Source organism: Elephas maximus, chromosome 2, assembly GCF_024166365.1.
Source record: "Elephas maximus indicus isolate mEleMax1 chromosome 2, mEleMax1 primary haplotype, whole genome shotgun sequence".
NCBI lineage: Eukaryota > Metazoa > Chordata > Mammalia > Proboscidea > Elephantidae > Elephas > Elephas maximus.
The window spans coordinates 212,654,351-212,673,625 of record NC_064820.1 but is presented as its reverse complement, the minus strand read 5'-3'; the positions used below and the strand labels follow the sequence as shown (position 1 = coordinate 212,673,625).

The following is a 19,275-nucleotide window of genomic DNA, read 5'->3' as shown; positions in this document are numbered from 1 at the left end:
GAGCAGCTCCTACTTGGGACATACTGTTCTCAGAGCAGAGGGAAAAAAGTGATGGCAGAACAGAAACATTAAGCATCATTACAGAGTCCTTCCATCACTCTTTTTCCTTCTGCCCTGAAAATGGCATGTCCAAAATAGGAGTTGCTCTTTTAACTTGCATCCCATGACAAAGATGAAGCAGTCACAGGTGATCCACAGCTAACTGTAACATGAGTGAGAAATAAGCCCTTGCTGTTATAGCCACTGAAGTTTTGGTGTTGCTTGTTACCACAGCATTAACCTATCAAAAGCTGACTAGTACCCATCTCTTCACAAATATCTTTGGTACCAAGACAAAATAAAAAATTAAACAAAAAACCCAGAGAAAGCCTGTATCTTACTATATTCACATATCTCCTAAGTCTACTTTCCCTTACTTTCTTCACCACTGCAGCCCAGAACATTTAAAATCATTTTAGCCCTTTAACTCTTCTTGTTGAGTGAAAAACATTTTTGGAAAATAATACATGTAATGCCACTTACATAAACCAAAATCAAACCCACTGCCATCAAGTCAAATCTGACTCATAGCGGACCTTTGGGAGAGAGTAGAACTGCCTCATAGGGTTTCCAAGGAGCAGCTGGTGGATTCAAACTGCTGATCTTTGGATTAGCAGCCGAGCTCTTAACCACTGTGCCACCAGGGCTCCATGCCACTTATATAAAACATGCAAAAAAAAAAAAAAAAAAAACAAACTAGTACTTACTGCTTACGGATAATATATATACATACACACATATATTATATACATGGCTTCAACTGCTTTACAATATTTTATTTCTTTTCAAAAATGCTAATAAGGCAAAACGTTGGGATCTAACAAGGTAGAAGGATGACTGTCCAGGTAATCATTATATTGTTCTTCATGCTTTGCTAAAATATTTCACATTCAAAAAGAAATGACACATTGTGAAACAACAAACAAGAATCAAGAACACAAAGCTCTACAATCTTATGTACAAAATTAGTAAAATTATGTAAACATAAAGAGAAATGATACATTGTGCAACAGCAAACAAGAACAAGAATCAAAAACACAAAGTTCTATAACCTTACTCATAAAACTAGTAAAATTATGTAAACATACCCTCCACACACCAAGAACTCATTTGAAGCATGTCTGCCAGCAGCTCCCACTGGCATATCATCTAAAGGAAAAAGAAAAATACAGTCAGTTCTGTTAGACTGTCTGTTTAAAAACCAAATTTGTTCCAATATTATTATTAGGGAATAATTTGAGTAAAACACAAATTTAGCATTTGCTTGTGTTGCGACTTTATGAGAAACAGGTGAACACAGAAAACTGCACCTAGTTGAATTCACAAGCTGCAACCCTCTTATGTTCACTTTATAAGCAAACTTCAAGTAGTTTTCAAAGTAAAGTATCATGTTTATTGTAGTATTTATGTATTTCTTTACCATTTACATTTGCTACCATTTTTATCAAGTTCCTTTTAATGTATCATTGACCAAGTTTTTAAGTATCATGCCCCTAAATCCTATTTCTCCTATAAACTCTATGGCTTTTATTACACAATTTTGCACACTGCAGTGATTTTTATGAACACATGTCACATTATAGCAAACTGTACAACTTAAAAGTCTAGTTCAATATGTTAGAGTATACATATCTTCCCGCACAACATACAAAGCAGACATTCCTCACCTTGGGTTGTAGATGCGTTATTTAACTAGAAGTCATGAAAGCCGGCACTTCTTCCACACAGTAGCACACTCCATAGACCATGTTCACCTACCCCTGTGTCATTTGCATATGGGATTAAAGAACAGCTCAGAATTCAGGGACTCCCTCATTCCCTATCACTGTTATATCTACCACATCACACTGCCCTATGTGATTTCAAATAGCTAATAAAGGTATATTAATTGTGTTGATGTGAAATAGCAGTGTTGATCTAATAATACAAATTTCAGAAGTTAAAGAAATGATGCTGCTAAACTATATTCAAGAGAATTGCCTATAAGGGAATGGAGGGTATATAGGTTGAGTTTGAAACCATATGTAATTGTAAAACAAAATGAAAAAAAAAAAAAAATCCTAGAAATCAGTGTAAAATGAAACAAAGGAATTTAAGTATGTAATAAGTTGGTAGCTTAATCAGAGGGCAGTGATTTCAAGTGACATAAAACTCTGTAATTTGACTGTACATTTAACTATTTAATAATTAATAACAATCCTAATGGGATTATTCTAAGAACAAAAAGGTCCAAAAAAGATTTTAAATGGATTTTAGTTATCATGTTTTTAGTAATATTAGTGTTCTTATTTTGATACCGTATCATTATTTTGAAACTATAGACAGATGGATACAGCAAAATAAAGTAATAAGTAATTATGTTAATACTATTAAGAACAAAGATTTCTAGTTTGGCAAGAAAGATACAAATATAACATCAAAGTTAAATAAAAATGTAATAATTCTGAATCTGAATAGGCATATCAGTATGAACTGATGCTATCATTTTTTCTTAAGAATATGTATGCATGTATATATTTGCATACGTATGTATTTCCTAACTCTGTTCACTGAGAAAACCTAGCAACAATGACCAAGCCACGGGTAATGAGCTCCCTAGCATCCAAGACTGTGTCTCTAAATATTAATTCACATAAAAAGTAATTAGGGCTCCGTACAGAAATTACTGGTTGCTGGTCTGAGGCTGTATAGGCACAAAATGAGCATGAAATAAGTTTACACCAGAAAGCAAGGACGCTATGAATGATTAGTAGGGTCATATCAATAAAATACAAAAACCCTTGAAGGATTCCCACTTGCCAAAGATGGGACTATTTACATATCAAAAAGAAAAATCACAACATATTGAAACATCAAATATTTTAAAACTATGTGAGTTCATAATTGATAATTAAAAAAAAAAAAAACCCTCATTGTTTACCTTTGGAGAATGCTAAGGAACCAACTCATTATCCTGAAAACCAGTAAATAAAAAGAACAAAGGTTACTCTAGGGTAACCAAATATGGGAGAGTTCCTTATAAAAGAATTCCAGCTAATAAAAGAGAATAACAGAGTTAATAGAATAATAGATCTTTTGCAACTTCTAATGGAATAATGGATTTTGATAATAAGCATCAGTGCTGCTGAAAGTATTACATGAAAGGCCAACACAGAATTTTATAATACAGGGATGGCTAATAACATCTCTGAATTCAGTCTTAACATCACAACACAAGAGGCAATGAGACATTAGGGCTTTCTGATGTGATGCAATAGAAATACACAGTACCACCTTTGAAGTATTCTTGACAAAAACATCAAACCTAAGTACAGAGAAACATGTTAAACTGACACTATCACGTAAAGCCTCCAGAATGTGGGAAATTCTATAGGACAAATGATCCAGTTTCTTCAACAAATGGTAAGAAGCTAAAAAAATAGGGAGAGAAACCTATAGATTAAAAAACGTTAGAGACGTATCAACCAAATGCTATGTGTATACTTTGTTTAAATCATACTTCAAACTACAAAAAAATTATAAGAAAACTAAAGAAATCTGAACATGGACTGGATATTTGATATTAATTTTTGCACTGATAATCTTTTTAGGTTTGATAAAAAGAATAATGCTTTTTTTAAATATGTAACTGAGGTATTTATTAATGAAATAACAATGTCTTAAATTTGCTTAAAATAATCTGAGTACTAGACTGACATACTTAACAAGACTGGCTATATGTTGATAATTGTTAAAAATGGATTATAGATACATGGAGGGTTCAGATATTCAAGGAAAGTCGAAAACTGGGGAAAAAGAAAAAACAAAACTACCAAAAAAAAACAAATATTTAGTAATTAAAATGAAAATGAAGGGTGTGATCAACTATTGCAAATGCTGCTGATATAAGTAAAAGAGGACTGAGAAATGACCACTGGGATTTGGCAGCACAATGATCTTGACAAAGAGTAGCTTTAAAAAATTAAAAGTGAAAGCAATAAAATATATATGTATGTATTACGCAGGGAAAAATTAAAATAAACTATTATTAATATCCTCACACAGAAAACAAAATATTACACCCTGAAACAAAAATAAGGAAGGAAAAAAAGAGCTTCTGAAAATTAAAAATATAAGAGCATAAATGAAAACCTCAACAGAAGTGTTAGAATAAAGTGTTAAAGAAATTTCCTTAAAAGTAGAGCAAAAGACAAAATGACAAAAAATCAGTGAGAAAAAAGGTAAAAAAAATTAAAGGCAAGTACACAAGTGTTTGTTAAAGTATTACTTTTAAGCTGTACGGGTGTTTTAAAGATCTTAAAAGTATGATATATTGCACACTAACAAATTCTGAATAATTGAATAGTATGGTCAACTATGACAGATGCTGTTGAGACATCAAGATGAGGACTAAGAATTGACCCCTAGGATTTGGCAACACAAAGACCTTGAAAAGTTTTGAAAAATTAAAAACAAGGCAGAAAAAAGAGATTTATAGCCTGTACAAAATTAAAAAAAACAAAGCCAACTAGAATAAAACAAAAGCTGTGAATGTCCTTTATACAGAAGAGTATAAAAATTTATCAAAGACATTAAAGGAAACCTAAATAAGTACAGAAATACACACACATTCCTGAGTAGATAATCTGATACTGTAAAGATCCTACTGTTCCTGAATAGTCTATACAGTCAATGCAATTCCCATAAAAATTCCCAAAAGGTTTTCTGCACAGTTTGTCAAGCAGAAATTAAACTACATATGGGGGAGGGGAGGCCAAGATTAGCCACAGCAATTCTGAAGAATACTGTAGAACTCCCCCCAACAAACATACACACACATACTGACACACATAAATTTAGGAATTACTATAGATAAACAGACCAATGGAACAGAATAGAGAAGCCTAAAACAAACCCATTCCTATATAGAAAACTGATATGACAAATCTGGAATTGTGTATCAGTGGAGAAAGGACAGAATATTCGTAAATAGTACAGAACAATTGGGTTATATACAAAAGTGAATTCCAGGTAAAGTTAAATATGAAAAAAATAATTATAAAATTTTTAGAAGGAAACAGAGAACACCATTGTAACACTAAGGCAGCATGGCAGAGACTATTGCTTGCCTACAACTTGTTTGTACCCATAATTTATAGAGTTGAAGCTGTATGTATCTAGGGTATCCACTTGGAAGAAGTTCTGGCACATGTACACAAGGACATCTGTTACAACACATTTTGCAACAGTGAAGAAGCAGAAATAGTCCAAGTATCGATCAGCTGGAAAACAGGTATACTGATACAGCTGCAATAAAAATTAAAATATTAAGATAAATAAACTAGATACATAGCTAGATGAGTGAATGGGCAGAAGCAAACATTCTGCATACCACATATTTTAAACTGTTGTCTTTATCTGTTGTTGTTGTTGTTAGGTGCTGTAGAGTCATAGTGGCCCTACCTACAATAGACCCAGCTTTACATAAAAACGGTGTGGTGGTGTCTGACTTCCTCCTCTAACTTCACAAGGGGGAAGGAGAATCAAGGTCAACAGCCCAAGGCTGATTGCTGTGAAGGGGAGGTCAGATATGCCTCCTCTCTCTGCCATCTTTACTTACTATTTCTGACACCAACCATCTCTCCCTTGGTACTCTCTACTTCTGTGCTGGGTTTGGTAATTCACTGTAGTGGCCACACAGAACTCACAGACAATACTCACAGTTACAGCGTTTACTAGAGAAGTAACAGGTTACAGTTCAGGTTCAGGAATGCCCAAGATACAGTTATTCTATCCGGACAGCCTCTTCTCTGCCATGCTCGCAGGCAGGCTTCTCCCTGGCCCTGATCCTCTGTTCTGCTCTGGCAAGTGTTAAAGCTCTTTTAGCTCAGGTGATAAGGGCCCAGAGGCACCCTACTATGCCAGCAAGCCTCCTGCCCAAAGACACTCAGCCCTCTCACTTCATGGGCTGGGAAACCCACCATGTCATCTCCTGCCAGTCTCTACTCTGCCATTTCTCTGCCACCACTTCTCATTGTCTTCAGTGTTAAGAGCTAGCTCTCTCTCCCTCTCTCTGTCTCCTGGTTCCAGGAGCTTCTCGGCACAGGGATCCTGGGTCCAAAGGACATACTCTGCGCCTGGCTCTCCCTCCTTGGTGATGGTGGGATCCTCTTTTTCCCACCTCTGGGATGGCTCATCTCAAGTCCAGCAGGATGGCAAAACTGATCAATCCCCTTGGTGGGCCACAATTACCCTATCTGCACAGTCCCACCTGATTACTTGGGTGGGAGTTATAAGACCAAGGCAAGAAAGGACGCACAAAAGTGATTCATCACACCACACTTTAACAAACAGAATTTAATATTCTCACAGTATGGGAGGCTAGAAGTCCGAATTCAAGGTGCCAGCTCTAGGGGAAGGCTTTCTCTTTCTGTTGGCTCTGGGAGAAGATTCTTGCCTCTTTTCAGCTTCTGATCCTTAGTTCCTTGACCATCTTCATGTGGCCTGGCATTTATCTTCCCTCATCTCTGCTTGCTTCTCTGCACCTGATCTGCCCCTTTTATATCTTGAATGTGACTGGCTTAAAATACATCCTACACTGATATAGCCTCATTAACATAATAAAGAAAACCCTAATCCCTATGGGATTACACCCACAAGTACAAATGTTAGGATTTAAAACACTTATTTTGGGGAGACGCAATACATCCAAAATAACTGTAAAATTACGTTAAATATGGGTACAGGCATATGCAGAAGTACAAAAATATCCACAGGAAGAATATGCTTCTGGCAACAATAGAAAGGAAAAGGGACTTTAGTAGTACCTACTGTTTTTGTTAGGTGCTGTCCAGTTGGTTTCAACTCATAGCGACCCTTCGTATGACACTGCCTGGTCCTGTGCCATGCTCATAATCGTTGCTATGTTTGAGCCCATTGTTGCAGTCACTGTGTCAATTCACCTTGTTAAGGGTCTTCCTCTCTTTTGCTGACCCTCCACTTTACCAAGCATGATATCCTTCTCCAGGGACTAGTCCCTGCTGATAACATGTCCAAATTACATGAGACAAAGTCTCACCATCCTCACTTCCAAGGAGCATTCTGACTGCATTTCTTTCAAGACAGACTTGTTCATTCTTCTGGCAGTCCATGGTATACTTAATATTCTTTGTCAACACCATAATTCAAAGGCATCAATTCTTCTTCGTTCTTTCTTATTCATTGTCCAGCTTTCACATGCATATGATACGACTGAAAATACCATGGCTTAGGTCAGACCCACCTTAGTCCTCAAAGTGACGTTGCTTTTAACACTTTAAAGATGTCTTTGCAGACTTACTCAATGCAATACGTCATTTGATTTCCTGACTACTACTTCCATAGGTGTTGACTGTGGATCCAAGTAAAATGAAATCCTTGACAACTTCAATATTTTCTTCCTTTATCATGATGTTGCTATTGGTCCAGTTGTGAGGGTTTTTGTTTTCTTTATGTTGAGGTATAATCCATACTGAAAGCTGTAGTCTTTGATCTTCATCAGTAAGTGCTTCAAGTTCTCACTTTCCACAAGCAGGGTTGTGTCATCTGCATATTGCAGGTTGTTAATGAGTCTTCCTCCAATCCTGATACTGCATTCTTCTGCATACAGTCTGGCTTCTTGGATTATTTGCTCAGCATACAGACTGAGTAAGTATGGTGAAAGGATACAACCCTGGTACACACCCTTCCTGATTTTAAACCATGCAGTACCCTCTTGTTCTTTCTGAACACAATTAAGTGTTCTGGAATTTCCATTCTTTGCAATGTTAGCCATAATTTGTTATGATCCACACAGTCAAATGCCTTTGCATAGTCAACAGAACACAGGTAAACATCTTTCTAGTATTCTCTGCTTTCAGCCAAAATCCAACAGGCATCAGCAATGACATACCTCATTCCACGTCCTCTTCCGAATCTGGCTTAACTTTCTGGCAGATCCCTGTCAATGTACTGCTGCAACCATTTTTTAATTATCTTCAGCAAATTTTACTTCTGTGTGATATTAATGATATTGTTCTATAATTTCTGCATCCTGTTGCGTCACCCCTCTTTGGAACTGACATGAATATGGATCTCTTCCGACTGGTTGGCCAGTAGCTGTCTTCCAAATTTCTCGGTATAGATGAGTGAACACCTCTAGCGCTGCATGTGTTTGTTGAAATATCTCAATTGGTATTCCATGAATTCCTGGAGCCTTGTTTTTCACTGACACCTTCCATGCAGTTTGGACTTCTTCCTTTAGTACCATCCATTCTTGATCATATGCTACCTCCTGAGATGGCTGAATGTCGACCAGCTCTTTTTGGTACAGTGACTCTGTGCATTTCTTCCATCTTCTTTTGATGCTTCCTAGGTCGTTCAACATTTTGCCCATAGAATCCTTCAATACTGCACCTTGAAGCTTCAATTTTTTCTTCAGTTCTTTTCAGCTTGAGAAATGTCAAGTGTGTTCTTCCCTTTTGGTTTTCTAACTCCAAGTCTTTGCACATTTCATTTTAATATTTTACTTTGTCTTCCCAAGCCACCCCTTGAAATCTTCTGTTCAGCTCTTTTATTTGGTCATTTCTTTCATTTGCTTTAGCTACTCTACTACATTCAAGTGCCAGTTTCAGAGTCTCTTCTGACACCTATTTTGGTCTTTTCTCTTTCCTGTTTTTTTAATGACTTTTTGCTATCTTCATATATGATGTCTTTGATGTCATCTGATAACTTGTCTGGTCTTTGGTCATTAGTGTTCAACACATCAGAAATACAAAGCCAGTATCTCAAAACATTGACACTTATTATAAAAATCAGGATGGTGGGTAACTTGAGTATCTCCTGTGTTTTCTGTTTAAAATATTTCATAATTTTAAAAGTTTTAATTATTTTTTTTAAAGAAATAAAACCCTGTGCTGGATGATTTTTAAAGGTAACTCCCAATCTCAATGATCATAAACTACCATATACTACTGCTGTAATGGCCATGTTTTCCCTCCCCCAATAAATCCTGCAGGTTTTTAGTCTCAGGAATACAGTTTTCACAACTAGCCAGTGCCTGGCATTAAAAACAACAACAACAACCAAAAAAAAAAAAACCCCACAGCTGCTGTCAACTCAATTCTGAATCATGGTGACCCCATTTGTGTCAGGGTAGAATTGTGCTCCATAAATTTTTAAGGCTGTGTCTTTTCAGAAGCAGATAACCAGGTCTTTCTTCCAAAGTGCCTTTGGGTGGGTTTGAACTGCCAATCTTTTGGTCAGTAGCACTGCACTTAACCATTTGCACCACCATAAAAAGACATTAAAATAAATAAAAATAAGTATTTGACAAACAACTAAATAGACCTCTGTATAAACTTCTCCTACCATCCATACCTGCATAGTCAATGCTCACTATTAGATTTTTAAAGTAACCAAATTTCCAGTTTTTCTAATCTTATTCCTTCACAAACAAGCCACAGTCCCTTCTTTTTAATGGTTTTGCCCAACTTTTCTTTTCTGTAGGTTTCCTGGTACCCTTTAGTATTTCAAAGAACATATGTGTTCTCATTCCTTTATAAAAATTCTTCCTATATATTTATGAAGCACACTCTTGAACTTATGTAAGTATATTCTAAAGGATACTCAGATTGTTTTTAAGACTCTTTGACTCTTATGTTTTTTCCCAAATTAGTTCTTCCTTTAATTTGTCTTAAAGTTAATTTTGCTCATCCTACTGGCTTCTCTACTTCTTTCTGTTTAGCTACAATTCAAGTAATTTGAGATCATTTCCTATAATGTTTCTATCTACTTCATATCCAAACTGTTTTATGGAAGATGACTGAACAGATCTTAGAAAAGTTAAGTATATAATTCTGGAAATCTAAACAACTAAATAAAATGCCTGTTTGAAAAGGTGCCCTAAACAAGACTGTGAAATAAAGATTAAAAAAGTGCTAGTCTAGTAAATTAAGAAATACAACGTGTACAAGTAGAAAAGATTCTCACATGAGTGGTCTGACGAGATGTTGTGTGGAACCAAAACAAAGTCATCCGTGTCACAAGAAGAGTTCTTGCTACTAGTACTGGCAGAATCTTTGGACACTTGCAGATAGTTGGGAGGACCCAATGGTGGGGAAGATAAGTTTTCTTCCTGAATATGCTGCATATCTGGAAGGGACTAAAATTAACAACATAAAATTAAAAGTGGCCTGATTATCCAATACAAATCAGAATAGCCATTAGCTTTAATAGATTTTTTTCCCCCATAAAAGTGGGCATAAAGTTCAATACAATCTAAAAGTTTAAAAAAAAAAAAACAAAACTCTTGGAATATCTTCCCCTTAGAAAAGGACAGTTCAAATGCACCTTTGCATAAAGACTTCTAAAATGTTTTCCAAAAGTGATACTTAAAAATATACTATCTACTTATCGAATGTCCAGTCTTGCCTTTCCTGAAATGTCTGAGTGGCTAAGTTTTTATCATGCCAATATCTCAAGTCTCCAACTCATGGTCTAGCAAAACAAACACTCAATTTTTTTTTTCAATTTAATTATTAAACACAGGGACTTTAAATTAGTGACATCCTACACAAAAAGAGTTTTAAAGCTACAATGAAGAAAACATTACAAACAGGAGAGCAGGAGACCATATTATATAAAAGAACAGTGAAATCGGTAAAATAATTGCAGTTAAGACTAGAGATTTGTTCACACTCACAGAAAGGAAGGTTTGGAAAACTTTTACAGGTGCGGGTGTGCTTTTTGTTTTTGTTTTGTTAGGGGGAGGAGGTGGTTTGTCTGTGGGAGACAGGGTAGGAACAATAGGAAAGTATATAAACATATTTAAACAAATACTTAAGCAGACCCAGCTATATATTTTCTGGCATTTGCCTAGTTCAAGGACGCTAAGTAACAACTCTAACTGAATGTCTTGCTAACACAATGGTTTTCAAAAACAATGAACTTTCTAACTTATTGTGCTCACTCTCATATCACCCGGTTCAACCACTGCTTATATTTAAGAAAAGGAAAAAGACCACGTAATGCTCTTTAAACCCAAGCCTTAAGCAGCCAGTTCACTGTCACTGCTCCTCTGAATCACTGTGCAATGAAATCAGTCTCAAATCTTCTTATAAATAAGTTCTTGATGAGGCCTCAGGCCTAAAGATTATAAAGAGAAGGGGAGATGGAAGGACTAACACTACTGAGTATCGATCATGGCCTAGGCACTGTTAAGAGTTTTCCATTTGTTATCCAACTTTATTTTTCTCCACAGTCCTATTCTAATCCCATTTCACATATAAATAAACAAAGCTCAGAAAATTAGGTAATTTGCCCAATATTACATAGGTATAATGCAGTTGAGTTGAGATTCCAACTATCTAATTTCTTTCCAGTGGTTTCAGCAAGAACTTTCTTAATTTCTTCCCCTGCTATAAAATGATCTACATTCACAACTACCCTGGTCCTCCCTTCCCATCTCGGTACAAGAGATGCCTCTCCTCTCATTCAAAGTGAATCTCTCTACCTACGCTCTCTGCCTTCCATTTTCTCCTACCTCCTCAAGGATCCTGATTAACTCCCCTCTGCTCCTAATATTTTCACCCTCTCCCTTTATTCTGGCTTTATTTCTGTCCACATATAAGCATTCTTAATTTTCTCACATCTCGAATCTCTATGACACTAATTATCAGCTTCTCTTTCTTCTTCACTTCTTAGCAATCTTTCTTGAAATTATTAATCCTCACTGACTCAAATTCCTCACCTCCTATATATCCCTTAATTTACCATAATTCACCTTCTGCCTTCAAATCTCCAATAAAACTGCATTTATTAAATTTACAGTGACTTCCCATTGCTAAGTCCCGTGGATACTTCCTCTATCCCTACATTACTTGATTATCTGCTACATCTACCCTGCAAACCATTCTTTTAACACTCTTTCATTTGGTGATCCCACTCTCTCTGGTTTTTTCCTCCTACTCTTTGGGGCTCAAACTCTTTTGGGGGTACCTGTCTCTCATTCACCCCTTAGAGGGAAGTGGTAAAGTATGGAATTCCTCAAGGGTCCACCCTGGACTCTCTACTCCTCACATTTCCTATATTCACCCTAGTGACCACTGTCACCCTCATGCCTTCAACTATCATTTATATGATGACTTCCAATCTTGTTATCTCCAGCCTAGATTCTCTCTGATGAGCTCTAAAACCCACTATTGTCAATTCTGACTCACAGTGATCCTACAGGACGAGCTCTAAAACCCACTGTTGTCAATTCTCTCTCACAGTGATCCTATAGGACATAGCAGAATTGCCCCATAGGAATTCCAAGCCTGCAATCTTTAAGGGAGCAGAAGGACACATCTTTCTCCTGAAGAACGGCCAGTGGGTTCGAACCACAACGTTTCAGTTAGCAGCTGGGCACTTAACCACTGTACCGCCAAGCTTTAGAGCTCTATATTCACTTGCCTATACAATATATCCACACCTGTACAATATTAACTCATCTTCTTTATACTCGAAAGTACTTTACTTCACCATCATCCATCCACTAAGTCATCATCAAGGTGTCCCTCTTCTTTAAGACCCAAATTCAATCAATCTCCAAGACCTGCAAATTCTGCCCTCTTTATCTTTCTCTTACCTGGCCCCTCCTCTTCTCTTTTTCAACTGCTGTCTTGGTTCAGACCAAAGAAGGAGGAAAAAGCTGCAATAGTCTCAGGGTTGTTCTCTAACCTGTAGTAGAGAGAGCTCTCCACTCTCTATTTACAATGTAGCCTTCCACCTAGGTTTAGAAGAACGTAGCTAAAACACACACTGGATCGTATCACTCTTCCACCTGAAATCATTCAAACGGCTCACCACAGCTTAACGACAAAGTTCAGACTCTTTCGCTCAGTACCCAAATCCCTTCAAGATGCAGCCTCTGTCTACCTCTCTAGCAGTATTTCCCCTCAATACTCTACAAATGCTCTCTATACTTGCCAGACTGAATGACTTACAGAAGCCCTGCCCAAAAGAACCTGTTCAATCACAAAAAAGTTCTATATCTGGGCTGTTCAGTATGGTAGCCACTTGCCATATATGACTACTGAGCACTTGAAATGTGGCTAGTGTGACTAAGGAACTAAATTTTAAATTTCATTTAATTCTAACAAATGTAAATTTAGGTAGCCATGGTGGGCTAAGAGCTACCATACTAGGCAGGTACATATTAGAGTTCCTTTAGTGGGTCACTCTTCCATGACTTTATATACGGGGTTTCCTTTGCCTAAAAAAACCATTCTTTTACTTCTTCTTCTTGCTAACTCTTCAACACTCAGCTGAAGCAATCCTCTCCTCTGAGAAACCTTCCTGAATGTGACTTTCATGTCTCTCATCAATGTTTCCATAGGAAGTAAAGATATATACATATATGCTTCCAACAGTGATTGAGTTACCTCTTCATCACGCAATTAAATTAAAAGCTCCTTAACTGAAACCAAATGGTCAACAATTACTTTAAAACAAAGATGAGAATGTAAGGGGGCAGAAACTAGATAAATGGAACGACCAGAACAGAAATAATGAGAGAATGTTCACTCACTGTGAAGAATGTAACAACGTCAATGAATAATTTGCGTAAGAACTATTGAATGGGAACCTAAATTCCTGTGTATCTTCACCAAAAAACACACTGTTATTTTTTTTAAAAAAGCTCCTTAATATCAAGAACCTTGCATCTGAGGCCATGGTAGCTACATAGACACATCCAAACTTCCTGAGGGACCAAACTGCTGGGCTGAGGGCTTTGGGGACCATGATCTCAGGGAATATCTAGCTGAACTGATATAACATAGTTTATAAAGAATATGCTCTACATTCTACTTCGGTGAGTAGCGTCTAGGGTCTTAAGAAGCTTGTGAGTGACCATCTAGGATACACCACTGGTCTCACCTCTTCGGGAGCAAGGAAGAATGAAGAAAACTAAAAATACAAGGGAAAGATTACTTCAAAGGACTAAACAGACCACAGCTTCCACGGCCTCTACAAGACTGAGTCCAGTACAATGAGATAGTGCCCGGCTACCACCACTGACTGCTCTGACAGGGATCACAACAGAGGGTCCCGGACAGAGCTGGAGAAATATGTAGAACAAAATTCTAACTCGAAAGACCAAGGTGGAGCCAAGATGATGGAACAGATAGATGCTTACGGCAAGCCCTCTTTACAACGAAGACCTGAAAAAACAGGTGAAACAAGTATATTTATGAAAAGCTGGGAGCAACACAGGCAACCTTAGAAAATGAACTGAGGGGCGAGGGAGGAAGAGATGGTTCAGAAGCGAACAGGAGTTACCAAACCTGAATGGCGGGAAGCCCTCAATTACCATTCCCAGAGCGGCGGGGGCGGGCTGGTGCTGGCATTCGGCCACAGTTTCCTCAGAGGGAAGTAGCCAGCCACACAGCCTACTCACACCTCCGGAACCAGAGAAGAACGGTGCTCTCAGCAAAAGCTAAGTACTTGGGTAAGTTTTACCATGCTCCCCGCCCCCAAGCCAGCTTCAGTGGCTGAATTCCCTGGGCCTGAGAGAGGCCCTGTTGAGCACCTAGAGCCATCCTCCTGGCCTTGGAAAAGGAAAAAAATTGCCACTGGGGGAAAAGATAATTTGCCTGGTCAACTAACTGGAGGAGCTCAGGACAGAAACGGCTTCTGTCCAGGCATAAACAGTCCGTGGACTTTGATACCTTTCCCCTCTTCACGGACCTGTGTGAGCCTATTTCAGCAAAACAGGCTCCTGTTGGCAGACTCCAACTGCTGCAGTTGTGCGGCGGAGAGGTGGGTGTCTGATGTTCGACGTTGCTTTGCTAATAAACAGGGTCCTCACCTACCCACATGAGGGGCCTAAGGACTGGTAGCTCCACTCAGGTCACCCAGCCACCTGCGACAGGGGTCCAAGGATAACTGGTACCTCCCAGACCTTACAACCAAAAACATTGGGTGCCCATGGTCTGTCTGCAGAAACCACCCACCTCTACATTCTGGGGATCAGGGACATGCTTTCCTCAGAGACATGTGGGGAACAATTCTCAGCCCCCTGCCTTGTTCAGAGTGTGACTCCCTGCTGCAACCAGATACCGTACGTATACCAATCACCCCTGCCCCTTTAAGACTGTAGGACAGAGCTGGTACCACACACTTGATGATCAGCTACCTGGAAACCTAGGCTGAATTCATAGAAGAAAAGAGACTGGACTCCTAGACTGATATACCTGATAATAGCTATAGCCATCTGAGGATAGGACATCAGGGCTCCAAAGAGAAAATAGTGAAGCTAGCTGACTCAAGCAACCTATTTGGGCACATCAAAACAAAACAACGCAAGAAGCTATGACACAGTAAGCAAACATAAAATAAACTAATACAATAACTTACAGATGGCTCGGAGACAACAGTCAATATCATGTCACATAAGGAAACAGACCATGATTGCCTCAACAACCACTCAAAACAAAGAGTTGATGGCTCTTCTAGATGAAAGTGCATTCCTGGAATTACCAGAGGCAGAATACAGAAGGTTAATACACAGAACCCTTCAAGACATCAGGAAGGAAATGAGGCAATACGCGGAACAAGCCAAGGAACACACAGATAAAGCAACTGAAGAAATTAAAAAGATTACTCAGGAATATAGTGAAAAATTTAATAACCCGGAAAAATCCACAGACAGACAGCAATCAGAAATTCAGAAGATTAACAATAAAATTGCAGATGTTGAAAACTCAACAGAAAGTCAGAGGAGCAGAATTGAGCATGTGGAAGGCAAAATCTCTGAACTTGAAGATAAATAACTTGGCACTAATATATTTGAAGAAAAATCAGACAAAAAAATTTAAAAAATGAAGAAACCTTAAGAATCATGTGGGACTCCATTAAGAGAAATAACCTATGAGTGATTGGAGTACCAGAACAGGGAACGATAACAGAAAATACAGAGAGAATTGTTGAAGATTTCTTGGCAGAAAACGTCCCCGATATCATGAAAGATGAGAAGATATCTACCCAAGATGCTCATCGAAATCCACATGAGTTAGATCTGAAAAGTAAGTCACCAAGACATATTATAAGCAAACTTGGCTAGAGCAGCTAGGGATAAACGAAAAGTCACCTACAAAGGAGAGCCAATAAGCTCGGACTACTAGGCAGAAACCATGCAGGCAAGAAGGCAACTGGCTAACATATTTAAAAAACTGAAGGAAAAAAACTGCCAGCCAAGAATCATATACCCAGCAAAGCTGTCTCTCAAATATGAAGGTGAAATCAGGACATTTCCAGATAAACAGAAGTTTAGGTAAATTGTAAAAACCAAACTAAAACTACAAGAAATACTAAAGGGAGCTCTTCAATTAGAAAATCAATAATATCAACCCAAAACTAGAACAGTAGTCAGAGCAATCAGAAGTCAACCCAGGCAGGCCAATGAAAAACACAAAGATTTTTAAAAAATGCTCGAAACACAGTAAAAGCAATGTTATATAAAAGAAGACAACATTAAGACAATAGAGACTAAGAAATGTAGTCATAGATCTTCCATATGGAGAGGAAGATAAGGTGATACAAAAAAATAAAAGTTAGGTTTAAATTAAGAAAACTACAGGTAAATAATAAGGTAACTACAAAGGAGACAAACTATCCTACACATCAAACTGAAATACAAGAAAAAAACAGAGACGCAGCAGAAACAAAATCAACAACAACAAATGTGAGGAAAGGACAATATATAAAGAAAATCTACTCAGCACATAAAATTAACTGGGAAAAAGAAACTGTCATCAACAACAATAAAAACACATCAAAGTGATAGCACTAAATTCATACCTATCCATTATTACACTGAATATAAATGGACTAAATGCACCAATAAAGGGACAGAGAGTGACAGAATGGATTAAAAAACATGATTCGTCTATATGCTGCCTACAAGAGACACACCTTAGACTTAGAGAAACAAACAAAAATTCAAACAATGGAAAAAAATATATCAAGCTAACAACATTCAAAAAAAGAGCAGGAGTGGCAATATTACTTTCTGACAAAATAGGCTTTAAAGTTAAATCCATTGTGAAGGATAAGGACACTAAAGATTAAAATGACAATATACCAAGAAGACACAACCATATTAAATATTTATGCACCCAGTGACAGGGCTGCAAGATACATAAAACAAACTCTATCAGCATTGAAAAGTGAGAGAGACAGCCCCACAATAAAGTAGGAGACTTCGACACACCACTTTCGGTGAACAGGACATCCAGAAAGAAGCTCAATAAAGACACGGAAGATCTAAATGCCACAATCCCAACTGGACCTCAAGGACATGTACAGAACACCCAACAGCAACCAAGTATACTTTCTTTCCTAGTCCACATGGAACATTCTCTAGCATAGGCCACATATTAGGTCATAAAACAAGCCTTAGCAGAATCCAAAACATTGAAATATTTCAAAGCATCCTCTCTGACCATAAGGCCATAAAAGTGGAAATCAATAACAGGAAAAGCAGGGAAAGGAAATCAAACACCTGGAAACTGAACAATACCCTGATCAAAAAAGACTGGATTATAGAAGACATTAAAGATGGAATAAAGAAATTCAGAGAATCCAATGAGAATGAAAACACTTCCTATCAGAACCTTTGGGACACAGTGAAAGCAGTGATCAGAGATCAATTTATATCAATAAATGCACACATCAAAAAAGAAAAAAGGGCCAAAATCAAAGAATTATCCCTACAACTTGAACAAATAGAAAGAGAGCAACAAAAGAAATCCTCAGGCACCAGAAGAAAACAGATAATAAAAATTAGAGCAGAACTAAATGAAATAGAAAACAGAAAAACAACTGAAAGAATTAACAAGACCAAAAGCTGGTTTTTTGAAAAAAAGGAACAAAATTGATAAACCATTGGCCAAACTGAGAAAAGAAAAACAGCAGACGAAGCAAATAACCCGAATAAGAAATGAGATGGGCGATATTACAACAGACCCAACTGAAATTAAAGAATCATATCAGATTACTGTGAAAAACTGTACTCCAACAAATTAGAAAACCTAGAAGAAATGGATGAATTCCTAGAAACACACTACCTACCTAAACTAACACAAACAGAGGTAGAACAACTAAACAGGCCCATAACAAAAGAAGAGATTGAAAAGTTAATTAAAAAACTTCCACAAAAAAATGCCCTGGCCTTGATGGCTTCACTGCAGAGTTCTACCAAGATTTCAGAGAAGAGTTAACACCACTACTGCTAAAGGTATTTCAGAGCACAGAAAAGGATGGAATACTACACTACCAAACTCATTCTATGAAGCCAGGTAAAGACACCACAAAAAAAGAAAATTACAGACCTATATCCCTCATGAACTTAGATACACAAAACCAACAAAATTCTAGCCAATGGAATTCAACAACATATCAAAAAAATAATTCACCATGACCAAGTGGGATTCATACCAGGTATGCAGGGATGGTTCAACATTAGAAAAACAATTAATGTAATCCATCGCATAAATAAAATAAAAGACAAGAATCACAGGATTTTATGAATTGATGCAGAAAAGGCATCTGACAAAGTTCAACACCCATTCATGATAAAAACTCTCAGCAAAATAGGAATAGAAGGAAAATTCCTCAACATTATAAAAGGCATTTATACAAAGCCAACAGCCAACATCATCCTAAATGGAGAGAGCCTGAAAGCATTCCCACTGAGATCGGGAACCAGACAAGGATGCCCTTTATCACCACTCTTATTTGACACTGTGGGTGGAGGTCCTAGCCAGAGCAATTAGGCTAGATGAAGAAATAAAGGGCATCCAGATTGGCAAAGAAGAAGTAAATTATCTCTATTTGCAGACGACATGATCTTATACACAGAAAACCCTAAGGGATCCTCAAGAAAACTACTGAAACTAACAGAAGAGTTCGGAGGAGTACTGGGATAAAAGATAAACATACAAAAATCAGTTGGATTCCTCTAAACCAACAAAAAGAACATCAAAGAGGAAATCACTAAATCAATATCATTTACAGCAGCCCCCAAGAAGATAAAATACTTAGGAATTAATATTACCAGAGATGTAAAAGACTTATACAAAGAAAACTACAAAACACTTCTGCAAGAAACCAAAAGACACCTACATAAGTGGAAAAACATAGGATAGGAAGACTTAACATTATAAAAATGTCTATTTGACCAAAAGCTACCTATAG

At 37.4% G+C, this 19,275-nt stretch overlaps 1 protein-coding gene across 5 annotated transcripts in view; it reads right to left on the bottom strand.

Annotated features, from left to right (window-relative positions):
* The window catches only part of ULK2 (unc-51 like autophagy activating kinase 2), a 177,241-nt gene that overhangs the window by 95,556 nt on the left and 62,410 nt on the right, over positions 1–19,275 (bottom strand). For all 5 annotated transcript variants that reach the window (XR_007516206.1, XR_007516207.1, XR_007516208.1 and 2 more), the window contains 2 exons: positions 10,027–10,198; positions 1,128–1,188 (listed from right to left, as the gene is read on the bottom strand). Coding sequence is in view for 1 of the 5 variants with exons in the window: in XM_049874618.1 (XP_049730575.1) it covers positions 1,128–1,188; positions 10,027–10,198 (233 nt within the window). In the remaining 4 variants the exon portion in view is untranslated. The remainder of the gene's footprint in view (positions 1–1,127; positions 1,189–10,026; positions 10,199–19,275) is intronic.